At 45.3% G+C, this 16,193-nt stretch overlaps 1 protein-coding gene across 1 annotated transcript in view; it reads left to right on the plus strand.

The window, feature by feature from the left end:
• The window catches only part of LOC131204227 (discoidin, CUB and LCCL domain-containing protein 1-like), a 49,910-nt gene extending 33,804 nt beyond the window's left edge, over positions 1-16,106 (plus strand). Inside the window, exons 9-15 of the mRNA XM_058195217.1 lie at positions 1,045-1,166; positions 2,533-2,701; positions 2,841-2,933; positions 6,082-6,172; positions 7,062-7,099; positions 11,952-12,074; positions 14,393-16,106. Coding sequence (XP_058051200.1) covers positions 1,045-1,166; positions 2,533-2,701; positions 2,841-2,933; positions 6,082-6,172; positions 7,062-7,099; positions 11,952-12,074; positions 14,393-14,937 — 1,181 coding nt within the window. The 3' untranslated portion in view covers positions 14,938-16,106. The remainder of the gene's footprint in view (positions 1-1,044; positions 1,167-2,532; positions 2,702-2,840; positions 2,934-6,081; positions 6,173-7,061; positions 7,100-11,951; positions 12,075-14,392) is intronic.
• Positions 16,107-16,193: the final 87 nt, after the last annotated feature.

A 16,193-nucleotide genomic window follows, 5' to 3' on the forward strand; every position in this document is an offset into this window, starting at 1 on the left:
AATCACACTTGGCCAATAAAAAATTCTATTCTATTCTATTCTATTCTGACCACAGTCCTTCAGTTAAATAGGAAAGAAACTGCTTTTGATTTTTTTTTTCCCCCGAAGGAGAAAAAATATTAGAGAACTTCATATGGTTGAGTGGTTGGCTTTGGTACTAATTGCTATTACAACAAGGTGATTGAATACTCTGCCTTTCACTGCAGTCTTGTCTCTCCGGATGTCTGCAAACTCCCTGGCTTCTCTACTGCTGTTAAATGTAAAGGAAAGACATACAGTAGTGGCCAAAATCGTGGAAACCTTTTGGGAAAAGTATTTTTGAGGTTTGATTGCTAATAACACCACTTTTGGGGGGGGGGAGTTTCAAGATAATCCTATTCCACTGGTGGAATGGCCTGGGAATAGCCCAGACCTTCACCCAATTGAAAATCTATGGAGCCGACTAAGGAAACTTATTAGTCAGAAGCAACCCAGCAATAAAACCCAGTTAATAGAAGCAGTCATTCAATCTTGGTTTCACATTATAACAGTTGCAGAACTAAAAGACTTGGTTCACTCCATGGGAAGACGTTGTAAGGCCATAATTCATGCTAAAGGTTATGCAACTAAGTATTAACCGACATGGTGATAATTTTTGCACATCTCATTTTTTCTATGGTGATAATTTTTGTATATCTCATTTTTGCTATGTATTTCACGTTTCTTCTTTATATGGTAACTGCTATTCTAATAGCAAATCCTTCATAAAAGTTACTGCATTACACTCTTGATTAAATTATCTTTCCATTGATATATAATTTTGTGGTACCACTCCCCCGGAAAAGTGGTGTTATTAGCTAGGTTTAGAAAATACACTTTTCCCAAAAGGTTTCCACAATTTTGGCCACTACTGTAAGGAGCAGCAGCCAGGGAGTCAGTTGTAATATTTTTACTTCCTCCTTCTTGGGTAGAGGTCATAGCTGGACCGTTGAATATAGTTCCATCATAAACATGCTGGACTTGTGCCTATAGTTTGGATACAAATTTTAACCTCATCTATTCTAGGAATTGTCACCAAGGGGTCTTCCCATAAATACAACTACTACGTCAAATCCTACCAGGTTCAGTTCAGCAGAGATGGCAAGAACTGGAAGACCTACAAATCTGGCAGCACCAAAGAGGAAAAGGTGAGGCGGATTAAAACGAGCAACTGCTTTTAGTAAGGGTGGAAAATATTGATTACTGTTATTGGTTATTGAGTCTGTCATTTGTAATTCTATAACCGTCTGGTTTGCTACAGCAACCAAGCAGGGCAGATACCGACTTCAGCAGATAGTTCGGACGGCAGAAAAAGCTATTGCAACCAGCCACTCCTTTTGTAGAGGATCTGTATATTGCAAGGGTTAGAAAGAGGGCCGTGGTGGCTCAGGCTGTAAGATAGCCTGTTATTAAAACACAGCTGCCTGCAATTACTGCAGGTTCTAGTCCCACCAGGCCCAAGGTTGACTCAGCCTTCCATCCTTTATAAGGTAGGTAAAATGAGGACCCAGATTGTTGGGGGGGCAATAAGTTGACTTTGTAAATATACAAATAGAATGAGACTACTGCCTTACACACTGTAAGCCGCCCTGAGTCTTCGGAGAAGGGTGGGATATAAATGTAAATTTAAAAAAAAAAGTATCTACAGACCCCTCATATCCTGGACATAAACTGTTTGAACTCTTCCCCTCCAGGATCATACTATTGTTGTGACCCAGGCCCAAGTAGTTATTACCAGACACAATCAGTCCTAAACAAACGTATTTTATTAGAACATCTGAGAATGAAGAAATTCTCAGCTTAGTCCAAATTAAGTCCAAAACAAAGTCCTTTATAAAAAATCCTTCAGCCTTATCACAAACCTTTGTCTTCTTTGGCACCTTGCCAAAGGCTTTTCTTGGCAAGAACCCTATAAAGTTCAGAAAAAGGAGACAAGAAACAATTGTAGCAACATTGCTTTCCTACAAAGAACCCAAGAGCCCTTGCTGCTCTTTTAAGCCTTATGGGAGGGGCCAAACATCTCCTGGCCTTACTCCTGAGTCGTTCTTTTTGCTTCAGCTGCTCTTGCCTTCTGGCAGCTCTTCGCAGGTTCCTCCTGTTCCTCTGCCTCACTACTATCAACCTCTGGAGGCTCTGCAGTCCGCACATCACTCCTCGATGGCCCTGGCCCCATCTCTGCCTCCGACGCATAGCCCTCATCTAGAAATTTCTGGACAGTTAGAACAATTAATAGTGGAACAACTTGACTCCAGAAGTTGTGAATGCTCTAACACTGGAAGTTTTTAAGAAGATGTTGGATAACCATTTGTCTGAAGTGGTGTAGTGTTTCCTGCTTAAGCAGGGGGTTGGACTAGAAGATCTCCAAGGTCCCTTCCAACTCTGTTATTCTATGCTCTATGTAGTTTAACACAACTAGAGCACAAAGGCAAGGGTGCCTATGTTAGACTATGCTTCATTTGAAGAGTTATGGTGTTGCTTTTTCTGTTCTTCTTCCCTCCTCTGAAACCTTCCCAGATCTTCGAAGGCAACAGCAACAACTACCAGGAAGTCTCCAACGCCTTTATCCCACCCATCCTGGCCCGTTACCTGCGCGTTGTACCCCAGAGCTGGAACCAGAGAGCCGCTCTGAAAGTAGAGGTGCTGGGATGCCAAACCCTTCGCCAGAAATACATTGAGACTGAAGGTAGAGAGTTCAACGATATCTTGGAGGGTTGTAACTTCCCCGTCCTTGCTCTGAAATTGAGGCGATTGGTACCATGAGCAGGCGATATACCTGTGATGAGGCGCAGTAAAAGACTTGACTGAAATTATTCTCTTTGCAGGCCAAAATAACCCAAAAGTGTTCCTTGGTGTGACCAGCACCCCAACCACTTTCACAACGATCCCAGGAATCATGATCAATCCAGAGAGAACAGGTAAGTTCATAATGCCAAGAAACATTTAGCCCAGGGGTCTCCAACCTTGGCAACTTTAAGACTTGTGGACTTCAACTCCCAGAATTCCTCAGCCACAAGTCTTAAAGTTGCCAAGGTTGGAGACCCCTGATTTAGCCAAACATTCTGATAAACAAGGGTAGGGTAGGAAAGAATTAACAACCATTTGTTTGCAAAAACAAACAAACAAACCAGGGATAACCCAGAGAACCACAAAGGTTGTGATCCAGGGGTGGGCTTAAAATTTTTTAGCAAGGGGTTCTCTGCCCAGTTGCTGGGTGAGCGTGGCCATGGTGGGCGTGGCCTAGTTGGCCTTCTGCACCATGGTGGGGGCGGTGTTTTTGCCCTCCCTGGGCTCCAGAGGCTTTCCTTGAGCCTTCGGGAGGGTGAAAACAGCCTCCCCAGGCTCTGGAGGCCCCCCGGAGGCCGGAAACGGGCCCATTTCCAGCCTTCCTGAACTTCCGGTAGGCCCGTTTTTCACCCTCCCTGAGCCTCCGCACATGCCCTGCACTTACCTGCATCCAAAACAGGCTGCATGGGGACTCCTGGGAGGGGCGGAGCGGGGTGGGAAGGGCCAGTCAGGAGTGGGATTTGGGGGTTCTCCAAACTGCACAGAATCTTAGCTAGAGGTTCTCCCGAACCCCTGCGAACCCCCAGCAGCCCCACCCCTGCTGTGATCCTGTCCACTCATCAGACTAAAAACGGATTTATAGTTTGCACTAAGCCTTGAAATGGTTGACTTGGTCAGGGAGCTAACCTGTTTTTTAATTTACTTTTTATTCATTTAACAGCATTTATAAGGTATTACAGTCCAGAAGAACTAACTAGAATTTACGACTAAAGGTGTTTTGCTTATCGGTCAAAATGTGAATCATCCAGTAAACTAGTGTTAAGTAAACCATGAGTTAGAGCTTTCCAACTTTTCAGCTCGCCTGGGCTGCATTGGTGGAAGGGGAATTGTCTTGGGCCGCATATAAAATATATAATTTTACATGATAAAATCACATAATAATGTTAACTGTTTACGATCTTGCGAGACCATGTTACTAGCTATCCGGGGCCACGGATTGGCTATGTCTAATTTAGACATAGCCAATGGGGTCCAGATCATAACAATGTAAACAAATCATTTTTCCAGGTGTAATGTCATGCCGTGAAACATCCTGTGGTTTATTCGATGAAATGTGGGTTCCCATGATTCTGTCACATCATCCTTTGCCTTTTTTTTTTTTTTGTTTACATTTATACCCCGCCCTTCTCCGAAGACTCAGGGCGGCTTACAGTGTATAAGGCAATAGTCTCATTCTATTTGTATATTTTTACAAAAATATGTGATGGCTAGTAAAATCCCCAAAATCCCCAAAGCTTTAACCAAAAACTATCTACTATTGACCTCACCCCATTCCTAAGAGGTCTGTAAGGGGCGTGCATAAGAGCAGAGGTCTCCAACCTTGGTCCCTTTAAGACTTGTGGACTTCAACTCCCAGAGTCCCTCAGCCTGGAAAGCTGGCTGAGGAACTCTGGGAGTTGAAGTCCACAAGTCTTAAAGGGACCAACGTTGGAGACCCCTGCATAAGAGCACAAGCGTGCCTACCGTTCCTGTCCTATTGTTTCCCTCCATTATATCCAATTAATATAGTTATTACATACTTATGCTTATAGATTGTATAGTTATTTCATGCTTATGCTTATATATAATGTTGTAACAAAATAAATAAAATAAAAATTAAAAATAAAATAAATAAAATAGTAGCAATAGCACTTTGACTTATATGCCGCTTCATAGTCTAGTGTGCTCTGAACTGCAAGCAACCATGCTCCATAATTAGTCCAACCCTGTAGAACAGTGGTCACCAACCAGTGGTCCATGGACCACTGGTGATCCGCAAGAAAATTTTGGTGGTCCGTAGAAAAATTATTTGGAATTTTTATATTGCACTAAATACTATTTATTGTTTTAAAAAATTCATATTAGTGGTCCGCAGAATTTAAAATTATGAATTTAGTGGTCCCCGAGGTCCGAAAGTTTGGTGACCCCCGCTGTAGAAGATGACCAGACTGAGCCTGAAGGAGGGGTCAAGCATTTTATCAGTTTGGAATCCCTTCACGCCCACAAGAGACTTAAATCCAGGGATGAAATCCAGGAGGTTCTGATAGATTCTGGAGAACTGGTAGCGGAAATTTTGAGCAGTTCGGAGAACCGGTAGCAGAAATTTTAAGTAATTTGGAGAACCAGCAAATACCACCTCTGGCTGCCCCCAGAGTGGGATGGGAATGGAAATTTTGCAATATCCTTCCCCCAGGAGTGGGGAGGGAATGGGGATTTTGCAAGATCCTTCCCCTGCCATGCCCACCAAGCCACCCCCACCAAGCCACCCCCACAGAACCAGTAAAAAAATTTAGATTTCATCACTGCCTAAGTCCACCTCATCTTGAATTCCATTGACTCTTTGGTAAAGGTAAAGGTTCCCCTCGCACATATGTGCTAATCGTTCCTGGCTCTAGGGGGCGTTGCTCATCTCTGTTTCAAAGCCAAAGAGCCCGTGCTGTCCAAAGACGTTTCCATGGTCATGTGGCCGGCATGACTAAATGCCAAAGCCGCACGGAACGCTGTTCCTTTCCCACCAAAGAAGTCCCTGTTTTTTCTACTTGCATTTTTTACGTGCTTTCGAACTGCTAGGTTGGCAGAAGCTGGGACAAGGAATTGGAGCTCACCCCGTTATGCAGCACTAGGGATTTGACCGGCTGAACTGCCGACCTTTCGATCGATAAACTCAATGTCTTAGCCACTGAGCCACCGTGTCCCCTTACCATTGACTCTTTATCTACCACCAATTTGAAATTCAGTTTCTGGTTGAGAGCTAGCATTGGAATAAACCTGTACTCATTTGAACAACCTTGACTCCTGATTTCTTGCACCTGACAAACCCTAGAGCAGGGGTCTCCAACCTTGGTCCCTTTAAGACTTGTGGACTTCAACTCCCAGAGTCCCTCAGCCAGCTGGCTGAGGAACTCTGGGAGTTGAAGTCCACAAGTCTTAAAGGGACCAAGGTTGGAGACCCCTGCCCTAGAGTATTGCTGGGGGTGAGATAGAAGCAGCCTTTGGGTGATTAAATTCCTCTTTCTGCAGGTCCTCCATTACTGGCGATGCTCCTAGTTGGAGGTTCACTCTTGATTGCCGCAACTGTCTTGCTGCTGGTCTTTCTCTGTTATAAGAAGAGGTGAGTCTTTTGCTTCTTCCTGAACTCATCCCCAGCAGTGGGATCTTTTCTGAACTCATCCCCAACAGAAATCCCACTGCTGCAGTCATGGATCTATGCATCATGTGAAGCTCAAAACCAGCAAGTCCCATTCATTTATTTGTATCTCACCTTTATCATATTTGCAAATAATTCAAGCCAGCATGGCTGGCCAGGAAATTCTGGGAGTTGAAGTCCACATATCTTAAAAGTTGCCAATGTTGAGAAACACTAGGCTTCTCAAGAGCATGAAGCAGATTCCTTGTCCCGACAAAACCCCCTTTTTATTATGTTACTGTGAATTCCTTTTATTCACATCCAGCAAAGTCTTTCAAGGGAGAATTTACAGTCACACACCTTATCTGGCTTGGAGAGCTGCCAGGCCGATATCTTCAAAACTTGGCAAGGAGTCTCAGAGAGTCACGGACCAATTAAGCAAACTAATTGTCTCCTGCAAACTCCCCTCCCCTTTCGCTTCTCTTTTATTCCCTATGGGAGGGGTCATTCACCGTCCACCTGTGGCTTTACTCCTGAGTTGACCCTTGTTCCTTAGCTGTTCCCTTCTCCTGGCAGCTCTGTGCATGTGCACACTGGGAACAAGCTCCAGCTGTTCTTCGGCCACAATGATGTCTGACTTCGAAGGCAGCTGACAACTGTCAGATGGCCCTGGCCCCATCTCTGCCTCTGACGCAGAGCACTCATCAGAGCCTTCCCCAGCCTCCAGGACTGGCCCATATTTCTCCCCAATCTCCTCATTTTCTGAGTCTCACACCAGCTCCGCTGGAGGGTCACAACACACTGGCAGAGAGGCGCTCTAATCCACTGTGTGCTTTCAGTCCAGCTGTTATTCATCCCTTCTTCTCTTTGGCAGGAAGGCACCAACCCAGAATGATGGCAGCTTTATAAAAGGTAAGGTACTGAACAATACAGAGCAGTAAAATACAATAGTAGGTTTGTCCTGTTTGGGGTTACCAATAAAGGAGAATATTTGTAGCTCAGGGTTGACAGGAGGGGTCCTTGGTGCTCTCTGAACTTGCTTGTTTTCGTGCAGACGTTTCAATACCTTAACTAGGTAACATCATCAGTGCTAGAAGGGGTGCTGTTTGCTATCAGTTTATTTTCTGATGGCTTGCCGGTCAAGTGTTGGTGGGGTTGGTCTAAGACAGGGGTGGATTTCTTCGAGGGCTGGATCAGCATTGTACTTCTCCATGGGCCAGCCGATGTGGGGGGGATGGGAGACAGCCTGAACGGCCTTCTGCAACACTTCGCCCCATGCTCCGTTTTGGCTGGCAAAGTACTACAAGAGGCAATCCAGGCTAAAAACGGGGTGCAGAGGGGCACCCGTGGCACCCCATGCCCCATTTTGGCTGCCAGTGGCACCGCGGGCCGGTCCTTTGCTATTTCCAGGCCAGCTCTGCGGCCCAGATTTAAGCACCCTGCGGTCCGGATCCAGTCCATGGGTCTTGAGTTTGACACCCCTTTTCCAAGAGATTCTTTGGTTGGGCTGTTTACTGATGGCTCTTTGGCAGTTTCTTGATTGGGGCATCGTTTACTTGATTGTTGTTCTGAAGTTAACCTTTTGTTATTGTTGTTGTTGTTAGTTGCGAAGTCATGTCCGACCCATCGCAACCGCATGGACAACGTTCCTCCAGGCCTTCTTGTCCTCTACCATCCTTTGGAGTCCATTTAAGCTCATGCCTACTGCTTCAGTGACTCCATCCAGCCACCTCGTTCTCTGACATCCCATTCTTCTTTTGCCCTCAATCTTTCCCAGCATTAGGCTCTTCTCCAGTGAGTCCTTCTTTCTCATTAGGTGGCCAAAGTATTTCAGTTCCATCTTCAGGATCTGGCCTTCTAAAGAGCAGTCAGGGTTGATATCCTCTAGGACTGACCAGTTTGATTGCCTTGCAGTCCAGGGGACTTGCAGGAATCTTCTCCAGCATCAGAGTTCAAAGGCCTCAATTCTTTGGCGCTCAGCCTTTCTTATGGTCCAACTTTCATAGCCATACATTGCAACTGGGAAAACCATAGCCTTGACTATACACACTTTTGTTGGCAGGGTGATGTCTCTGCTTTTTAGTACGCGGTCTAGATTTGCCATAGCTTTCCTCCCCAGCAGTAAGCGTCTCCCCAGGAGCAAGCGTCAAACAAATTAACCTTGTTTTGGGTTAATGAGCAGATCATCCTACCTACAAAGCCAAACTGAATTGCTTATCAAAGCCTTTTTTTTCACACCGGGTTGGGTCTTTTGCCTTTTCCGAAAAAACAGATGGCCGAAATTTCCCTTTGCTTTTCAGCACAGGGAGTCACGGCTTTTTATGAATGTTTCAGGATCTATTGGACGGATGCTGATCATTGTTGTGTTTTAAAGCCAGGGGTCTCCAGGGTCCCTTAAAGACTTGTGGACTTCAACAAAGCAAAGCTGGCTGAGGAACTCTGAGAGCTGAAGTCCACAAGTCTTAAAGGGACCAAGATTGGAGACCCCTTGTTCTGTCCCCTGCAACCACAATCAATTAGAAACGCAAACTGACTAGATATGCCAGCAATTTATTCTTGCCAAGTCCTCTTATCTATCAGAGCGACTGCAGTCCAAGCTGGAACAATCCCAGAGTTCAGAAGGAAACAAAACAGAATCCAGGAGCCAAAATACAGCCAACGTTTTCAACAGTCAATTGTTTGTTCCTCACAAGAACTATAGAGCAGCCCCTCCTGCTTTTATATCCTGTGGGGTGTGGCTCCGTACTCACTCTCTAGGCCTGCCCCACTCTTTCTTTTGATGTTGCCGTCTCTCCTGTCTGCAATACCGGGGGTCCAGCCACGACTGATTTTCAGCAGCTGGGTCTTAAGGCATGGCCTGAGAGAGGAGATGCAGGAGACAGAGGCCTCGTCATCTCCTCCACCTGGCCTGCCTCTGGGACTTGGAGCAGAGCCAGAGAAGGAGGAGGCGCCACAGAGGGAAGCCCTTTCGGCTCTTCCCCATCGCTCTCTGAGTCACTTTCTGCCAGGAGGCTAGGTTCAGGGGGGGGGGCGAAGACACAACACCCTGTTTTAAGCTGCTTTATTGATTTCTAGAGAGAAGAAGGCTTTGTTTTCCTCTTACATCCGCATGCAACTTTGGGACGGCATGCGAAAGTGTAGCACATCATGTTCTCAATAAAAGGACAGATTCCTTCTAGCCCAAGCCAATTTTCCCATTTACTTTTCTTTCTTTTTTTGCAGGCTTTTAATTTTATTTTGCTTTTTTGCCATAGCTGTATTTGAGAGGAGTCACTTGCATCCTGCAAGTGGATAAACACTCAGAATGTCTTTCTCTAAAGCAGGGATCTCCAACCTTGGCAACTTTAAGACTTGTAAACTTCAACGCCCAGAAGTTGAAGTCCGCAAGTCTTAATGTTGCTAAGATGGGAGACCCCTGCTCTAAAGCCTTCAATTTGCCTGACAGGGACTGATATTCAAAGCTAACTAAAAGGTGGTGGTGTGAATTAGGGGGACAAGGTGGGTGTTTGTGATATTTGCTTTGCTGTGTCACTTCTTCCATCCAGTTTGGATGTAATTAGCGGTAATTCAAAGGTTTTTAACCTTTTTCTGGCTGGAGAAGTTAAATTGTTTTTAAACCCAGGTTCGTCCATCCTTTTGCCTGGGCTGCATTGAGTGAAGAGGAACTTTGGAGTTATCTAAATAAATAAATAAATCTTATTACCTAAATAAATAAATAAAATTTATCTAAATAAATAAATAAATAAACTACCTTGGACTGCATATAAAATATATAATGTGGTTAATGTATAAAAAGAACAAACTTCCTTTATTTTTGAATAGTTTGTCTATAAATCTATAGATTTGTATTACTAGCTTTCTAGGGCTGCTTGTGGCCGGTGGCCCGAGGGCTGGATATGTCTGTTTTAACCTATTAACTTTTTTTAAAAAAACTTCTCCAAACTCCAGACAAAGAGGCAACGTTCTAGGGATAGAAATTTGGCCGTGTTCTGGTAAACTCTGCTCTAATTGCATTTCTTGTTTTGAAGTCAGTTTCTGACTCTCCCTCTTTTTTCCCTCCTTACCCTGAAATTAATTCATCTGCATACTGCAATTCATAGCAGATATATATTTTTGTATTTATATTTATTTGTGAAGCATATATTTTATGACAGATACAAGTGTAAACATAATTATAAATACACGAAAAGGAAACATTAGGGCAGGGACGGTAGGCACGCTGGTGCGCTTATGCACGCCCCTTACAGACCTCTTAGGAATGGGGTGAGGTTGACAGTAGCCAGTCTAAGGTTAAAGTTTTGGGGATTTGGGGAAGAAACCACAGAGTCAGGTAGTGCATTCCAGGCGTTGACCACTCTGTTGCTGAAGTCGTATTTTCTGCAGTCTAGTTTGGATCGGTTTACTATGAGTTTGTATCTGTTGTGTGCTCTTGTATTGTTTTTGTTGAAGCTGAAGTATTCATTGGCTGTTAGGACATTGTAGCAGATTATTTTATGTACTATGCTTAGGTCAGACTGAAGACGGTGAAGTTCTAAGTTGTCTAAGCCCAAAATTTCGAGTCTGGTGGCATAAGGTATTTTCTTGCAAGCGGAGGAGTGGAGGACTCTTCTTGTGAAATATCTCTGGACTCGTTCGATTGTATTAATGTCCGATATGCAGTGCGGGTTCCAGACAGAAGAGCTGTATTCAAGAATTGGTCTGGCAAAAGTTTTGTATTGCCCTAGTTTGCAGTTCAATATTACCGGAGAAGAAGCTACGCAAGATTAGGTTAACAACTCTTAATGCTTTTTTAGCAATGCTGTTATAGTGAGCTCTGGCATTTAGATCATATATTCATAGTGCCAGCTATGAATTCTTGTAGAGTACAGGTATTCTTGATATATGACCATTTGTTTAGTGACCATTCAAAATTATGAACAAATGGACTTATAACTGAAAATTGTGGCTGTTGCCTATCCCCCTGTAATCATATGATCATAATTTGGGTGCTTGGCAGATTGCGTATACTTATGACTGCAGGGGGAGCTGCAACTCCCACCACCCAGGTATCTGGGCCGCAGTGGCGCAGTGGTTAGAGTGCAGTACTGCAGGCTACTTCTGCTGACTGCCGGCTGCCTGCAATTTGGCAGTTCGAATCTCATCAGGTTCAAGGTTGACTCAGCCTTCCATCCTTCCAAGGTGGGTAAAATGAGGACCCAGATTGTTGGGAGCAATAGGCTGACTCTGTAAACTGCTTAGAGAGGTCTGTAAAGCACTGCAAAGCGGTATATAAGTCTAAGTGCTATTGCTATCTCCCTCTCTCATTTATACTTCTTTGGGGCCCATCACCCAGCCTTGCTGGGGGGCAAGCAAACTCAAAGCTTTAGCCACGTGCTGCCAACAGTGACAGGAGAAGCTAAGTCCTAAAGGCCTTAATTAAGTCAGATTTAAGACAAGCTTACTTTTCCTTCCCTTCTTTGATATTTCTAAAAATACTGAGGCTTTATAAGACTGTCCCCCATCTTCCTCTCTCTGTGTAACATGCGCAACACTACTTTGGATACACGAAGATCTGTTTATGGAAGGTGAATTTATAAATACCAGATGAGATTAATGGTGATTGAAGACCAGTGCAAGTCTTATGGAAAAATTTATCTGTCCAACCAGACTGCTTTTTCTCCAAATGTAATTCTTTTTTTTTTTTTAAAGTCACTTCAGTGGCAATATGCCCATTGGCTTCTAGCTTCTGTTGGTTTGTTTAAGTGACCCTGCAATTCCATTTTAGGTTACTTGATAGCAGAAGCCAGCCAGGTATGTTCCAGGGGGAACTTGCAACTGTCTGCCTCTGAAATTGCCTCCTTTCCTGGGCCAGCAACGCCGGTAGATCTTACAGGCGCTCAGTCACCAGGTAAGTAGCTTTCTCCTACGGGTCACCTAAGAGATCATGTATCCTCTTCTCCAGCCCATAATATTGGAAGGTGTAGAATCACAGCGAAATCCCATACACATTCAGGAGGATCTATACCAGAGATGCCCAACTTGTGGCCTTCAGCTCCCAGTGTTGGAAGAAAAACCCATTTGGTTCAAGGTCCAAGCTGGGAGAAAGATGCTAGAAACAACATGGAAGCTAATTGGAAAGAAAGTTTAACGATGAACAGAACCAACAGCAGTTCTGGGTCAGCTGAACAATTGGTTGAATGAGTGAATGGTTCTTTAACCGTTTCTGTGACTTTGAAGTTTGAACTGTTCTGGGGGTGGGACAATGAAGGGGCTTGTGTTTTGAAAGAGTGTTGGGCAATTCCTATTGTGGCTCATGGCTTTTGTCCAGTGGTGAAATCTAAATTTTTTTACTACCGGTTCTATGGGCATGGCTTCGTGGGCATGGCTTGTGTGGCTTGGTGGGTGTGGCAGGGGAAGGATACTGCAAAATCCCCATTCCCTCCCCACTCCTGGGGGAAGGATATTGCAAAATCTCCATTCCCACCCCACTCTGGGGCCAGCCAGAGGGTATTTGCCAGTTCTCTGAACTACTCAAAATTTCCGCAAAATTTCCGCCACCGGTTCTCCAGAACCTGTCAGAACCTGCTAGATTTCACCCCTGCTTTCGTCCCATGTTGGATCTTGGGTGAGGGGCTGCTTCTAATCCTATCACTGTGCTTTTGTTAGCTGTCAAACTTTGCTGCAAGGAGTTTCGAAGCATCCTGTCTTGAATGGATTTTCTGCCTGCAGTATTTGCTTGGCTTATGAATAGAGCCATCTAGATAGTTGGCTTTCCTCTTTCTCCTTAAGTGCTGACATCTGCTGTGGGCTATTAAGAAAGACTGGGGAGGGGTTGCTTTCTGTCTTTAAGAACATGTTGTTTCTCCATTTCTTCTTTAGGGAAAATATAATATTCTGCCTTTATTGTGGTTGTAAGCCAAGGAATACCGGTAGTGCAGAATAAGTGCTGCATTTTTTTCCTACCATGCTGGAGGGGAGGGGCAGGGTAGGGTTAGAAGGGGCTTTTTGTCTTCCGCCTTTGCTTGCAGTGGAAGATGTTGCCTTATGGCTGATGTTGAAATAACATTCAACTTTTGATCCAGTCCGTTTTGATACAAGGAATGGGTATGCATCTCTGCTTTATTTATTTATTTATTTATTTAATTTCTATACCACCCTTCTTCCGAAGGACTCAGGGTGGTTTACAGCCAACATAAAACAGATTCATCAATAAATTAAAAAATAATTTTAAAAATCTAATTCAATTAGGCCGAATTCCATTAAAACTATTAATAAAACGATAATAAAACCCAAGTTAAAAACTATATTACAATTAGGCCAGCCCTGTGTGGTAAAACAGAAAGGTCTTGAGCTCTCGTCGGAAGGTCCGGAGGTTGGGGAACAAACGTAACCCCAGAGGCAGCTCATTCCAGAGGGTAGGTGCCCCCACAGAGAAGGCTCTCCCCCTGGGGGTCACCAGCCGACATTGTTTGACTGACGGCACCCTGAGGAGACCCTCCCTATGGGAGCACACAGGGCGATGGGAGGCTATTGGTGGCAGCAGGCGGTCCCGTAGATATCCTGGTCCTGTGCCATGGAGCGCCTTAAAGGTGGTAACCAACACCTTGAATTGCACCCGGAAGACCAACGGCAACCAGTGCAGCTTGCGCAGAAGAGGTGTTATATGGGAGCCACGAGTAGCTCCCTCTATTACCTGCGCAGCCACATTCTGGATCAGTTGGAGCCTCCGGGTGCTCTTCAAGGGGAGCCCCATGTAGAGAGTGTTACAGTAGTCCAGGCGGATCACAAGGGTCTCCAATCTTGGCAACTTTAAGCCTGGCGGACTTCAACTCCCAGAATTCCCCAGCCAGCAAAGCTGCTTGCTTTAAAGCACAAGGGTTTCCAAAGTTGGGCGATGTAAAGCCATCCTGGCTGGGGGAATTCTGGGAGTTGAAGTCCACAAGCCTTAAAGTTGCCAATTTTGGGGACACCCCGCCCTTTCCTCTAGCACATCCAGCAGTGTAACAGTAAGAGAGCTGGAAGGGACCGTGGAGGTCATCTAGTCCAACCCGCTGCTCACAACCAACCTCTGTGCATCTGATCAAAGCGGAAGAATCCGTATGTCAAGTCAAGCCAGAACTGTCACTCAGAGAACATTCAGGGGGTGGTTCCGGAATCGTGTCTCCCATCATCCTGCAGGAATGTCTCCTCCATCCCTCACCCTCTCCTCCTTCTTCTCCTACACAGAGTATGCTGAGCCAGACCTGGTCCAAGTCAGCCCTGGCTGCCAGGCGGCCCCATCCACCTTCAAGCCAGCCATGGACGAAGGTTACACGCTCCCCCTGGTGGTGAATCCTTACGATGTTCCAGGCAAGCAACATGAGTATACGGAGCCTTTGCCCCTGGAACCGGAGTACGCCACCCCGTTCGTGGAGCAGCCTGCAGATCTGGGGAGAGGCCCTTGCAGGACAAACCTCGGTGTCCAAATGCTCCCTTTCTCTGAAAGTCGGGGGGGCTGCCTAGCTCCACCGGGCCTCCACAAATCTTCACTGCAATATGACTTCCCAACTCAGTGTCCGGCAGAGAAGCCGGAGATCCAAGCAGGTGACACTGCCCAACAGGAAAGATCTATCCGAACTGATCTTGGCTGCCTTCCTCCTCCTCCTCCTCCTCCTCTTCCAAGCGAATGGACTCCAAACCACGGAGATAAAGCCCGTACAGCCTCATTTCAGGGCCGCCATTTCCAACAGAGAAATCCCCCCTATGAACACGTCTATCACAAACCCTTGTGAATCCTGCAGGAAGAAAAAACCTTCCCAGCAGGCTGCGGTGAAAAAGGCGGTCCCCTCTTGTAGGACCCAAACTGACATGATCTATCACAGTCCTTCCATGTTGTAGACAAAGGTCTGGCCAAGCAATTGATACCCAGTCTTTTTTTTCTTTTTTTTTAAAGCAAGGATGCTCCAGTAGATAAAGCTGGGGCCTTCTTTCTATGGGGCGGCACGGTGGCTCAGCGGTTAAGACGCTGGGTTTGTTGGCCAGAAAGTCGGCAGCCCAGGTTCGAGACCCGAGCATCATGCAACGGAGGGAGTTCCCGTTCTTGCTCCAGCTCCTGCCAACCTAGCAGTTCGAAAGCATGCAAATGCAAGTAGATGAATAGGTACCACTTCGGTGGGAAGGTAACCGCACTCTGTGACATCATGCTGGTCACATGATTTGGGAAACATCTTCGGACAGCGCTGGCTCAGTGGCCTTGTAATAGAGATTTCCCCCCCCCCCCGCCCTACAGTTGGCAATGACTAGCAGAGTAAAATCTGCAGGGACTCTGTTATCTTTACCTTCTTTCTATGAAATCTGCATTCAGCATCTTGCTGTGCTCCTAGAATGACCTAGATGTTTTGCAAAGAACAAAATGTCACCATCTTTCCTTCGATGTGCAAACATCCGCCAGTAAAGGGATTAAAAAAATCTTTACTTTATGGGGCTGATGATAAAATTGCGTTTTCCAGTTAGACTGGTATGGAGAACACAAGTCAACCAGACAAAGGCACACAGGTTTTCCTCCCCATATATCTTGCTCTACCTCCAAGGATTTTCCCTCTGAGGACACTGCCTTACTCCACCTAACAACAGGGTCAGCTGATACATCTACAAAGAACAATCCTTCATTGGATCCATGCTTACTTTCCCTGCCCAAGCTGGGGAACTTTCTAACTGAGTCTCGGGTTGTTAAACTCATGAGAATGACAAATATTCCAACAATCCTTGCTTGCCTGCCCTGTAGTCCAAAAACAACTGTTGGGAACGGGGTGTGTAGAATTGCGTTTATAATTTCTTTTGGCTGCATTGCAGATATGATTATTGTTAAGAACACACGTACAACATGTTATGAGATTCCCAGATGAAGGAGAAGAGCAAAACTTCATTCAGCAGAACTCATTAAACCTACTTTCTATTCCTATCTCCTTGAAAAATATTTTGTAAACCAAATTTTAAAAACCTACTGCTTCCTTCCCCCCCCCCCCTTGCCCCAATCCTTCCTTGCCCT

The sequence above is a fragment of the Ahaetulla prasina genome, chromosome 10 (assembly GCF_028640845.1).
Source record: "Ahaetulla prasina isolate Xishuangbanna chromosome 10, ASM2864084v1, whole genome shotgun sequence".
NCBI classification, from domain to species: domain Eukaryota; kingdom Metazoa; phylum Chordata; class Lepidosauria; order Squamata; family Colubridae; genus Ahaetulla; species Ahaetulla prasina.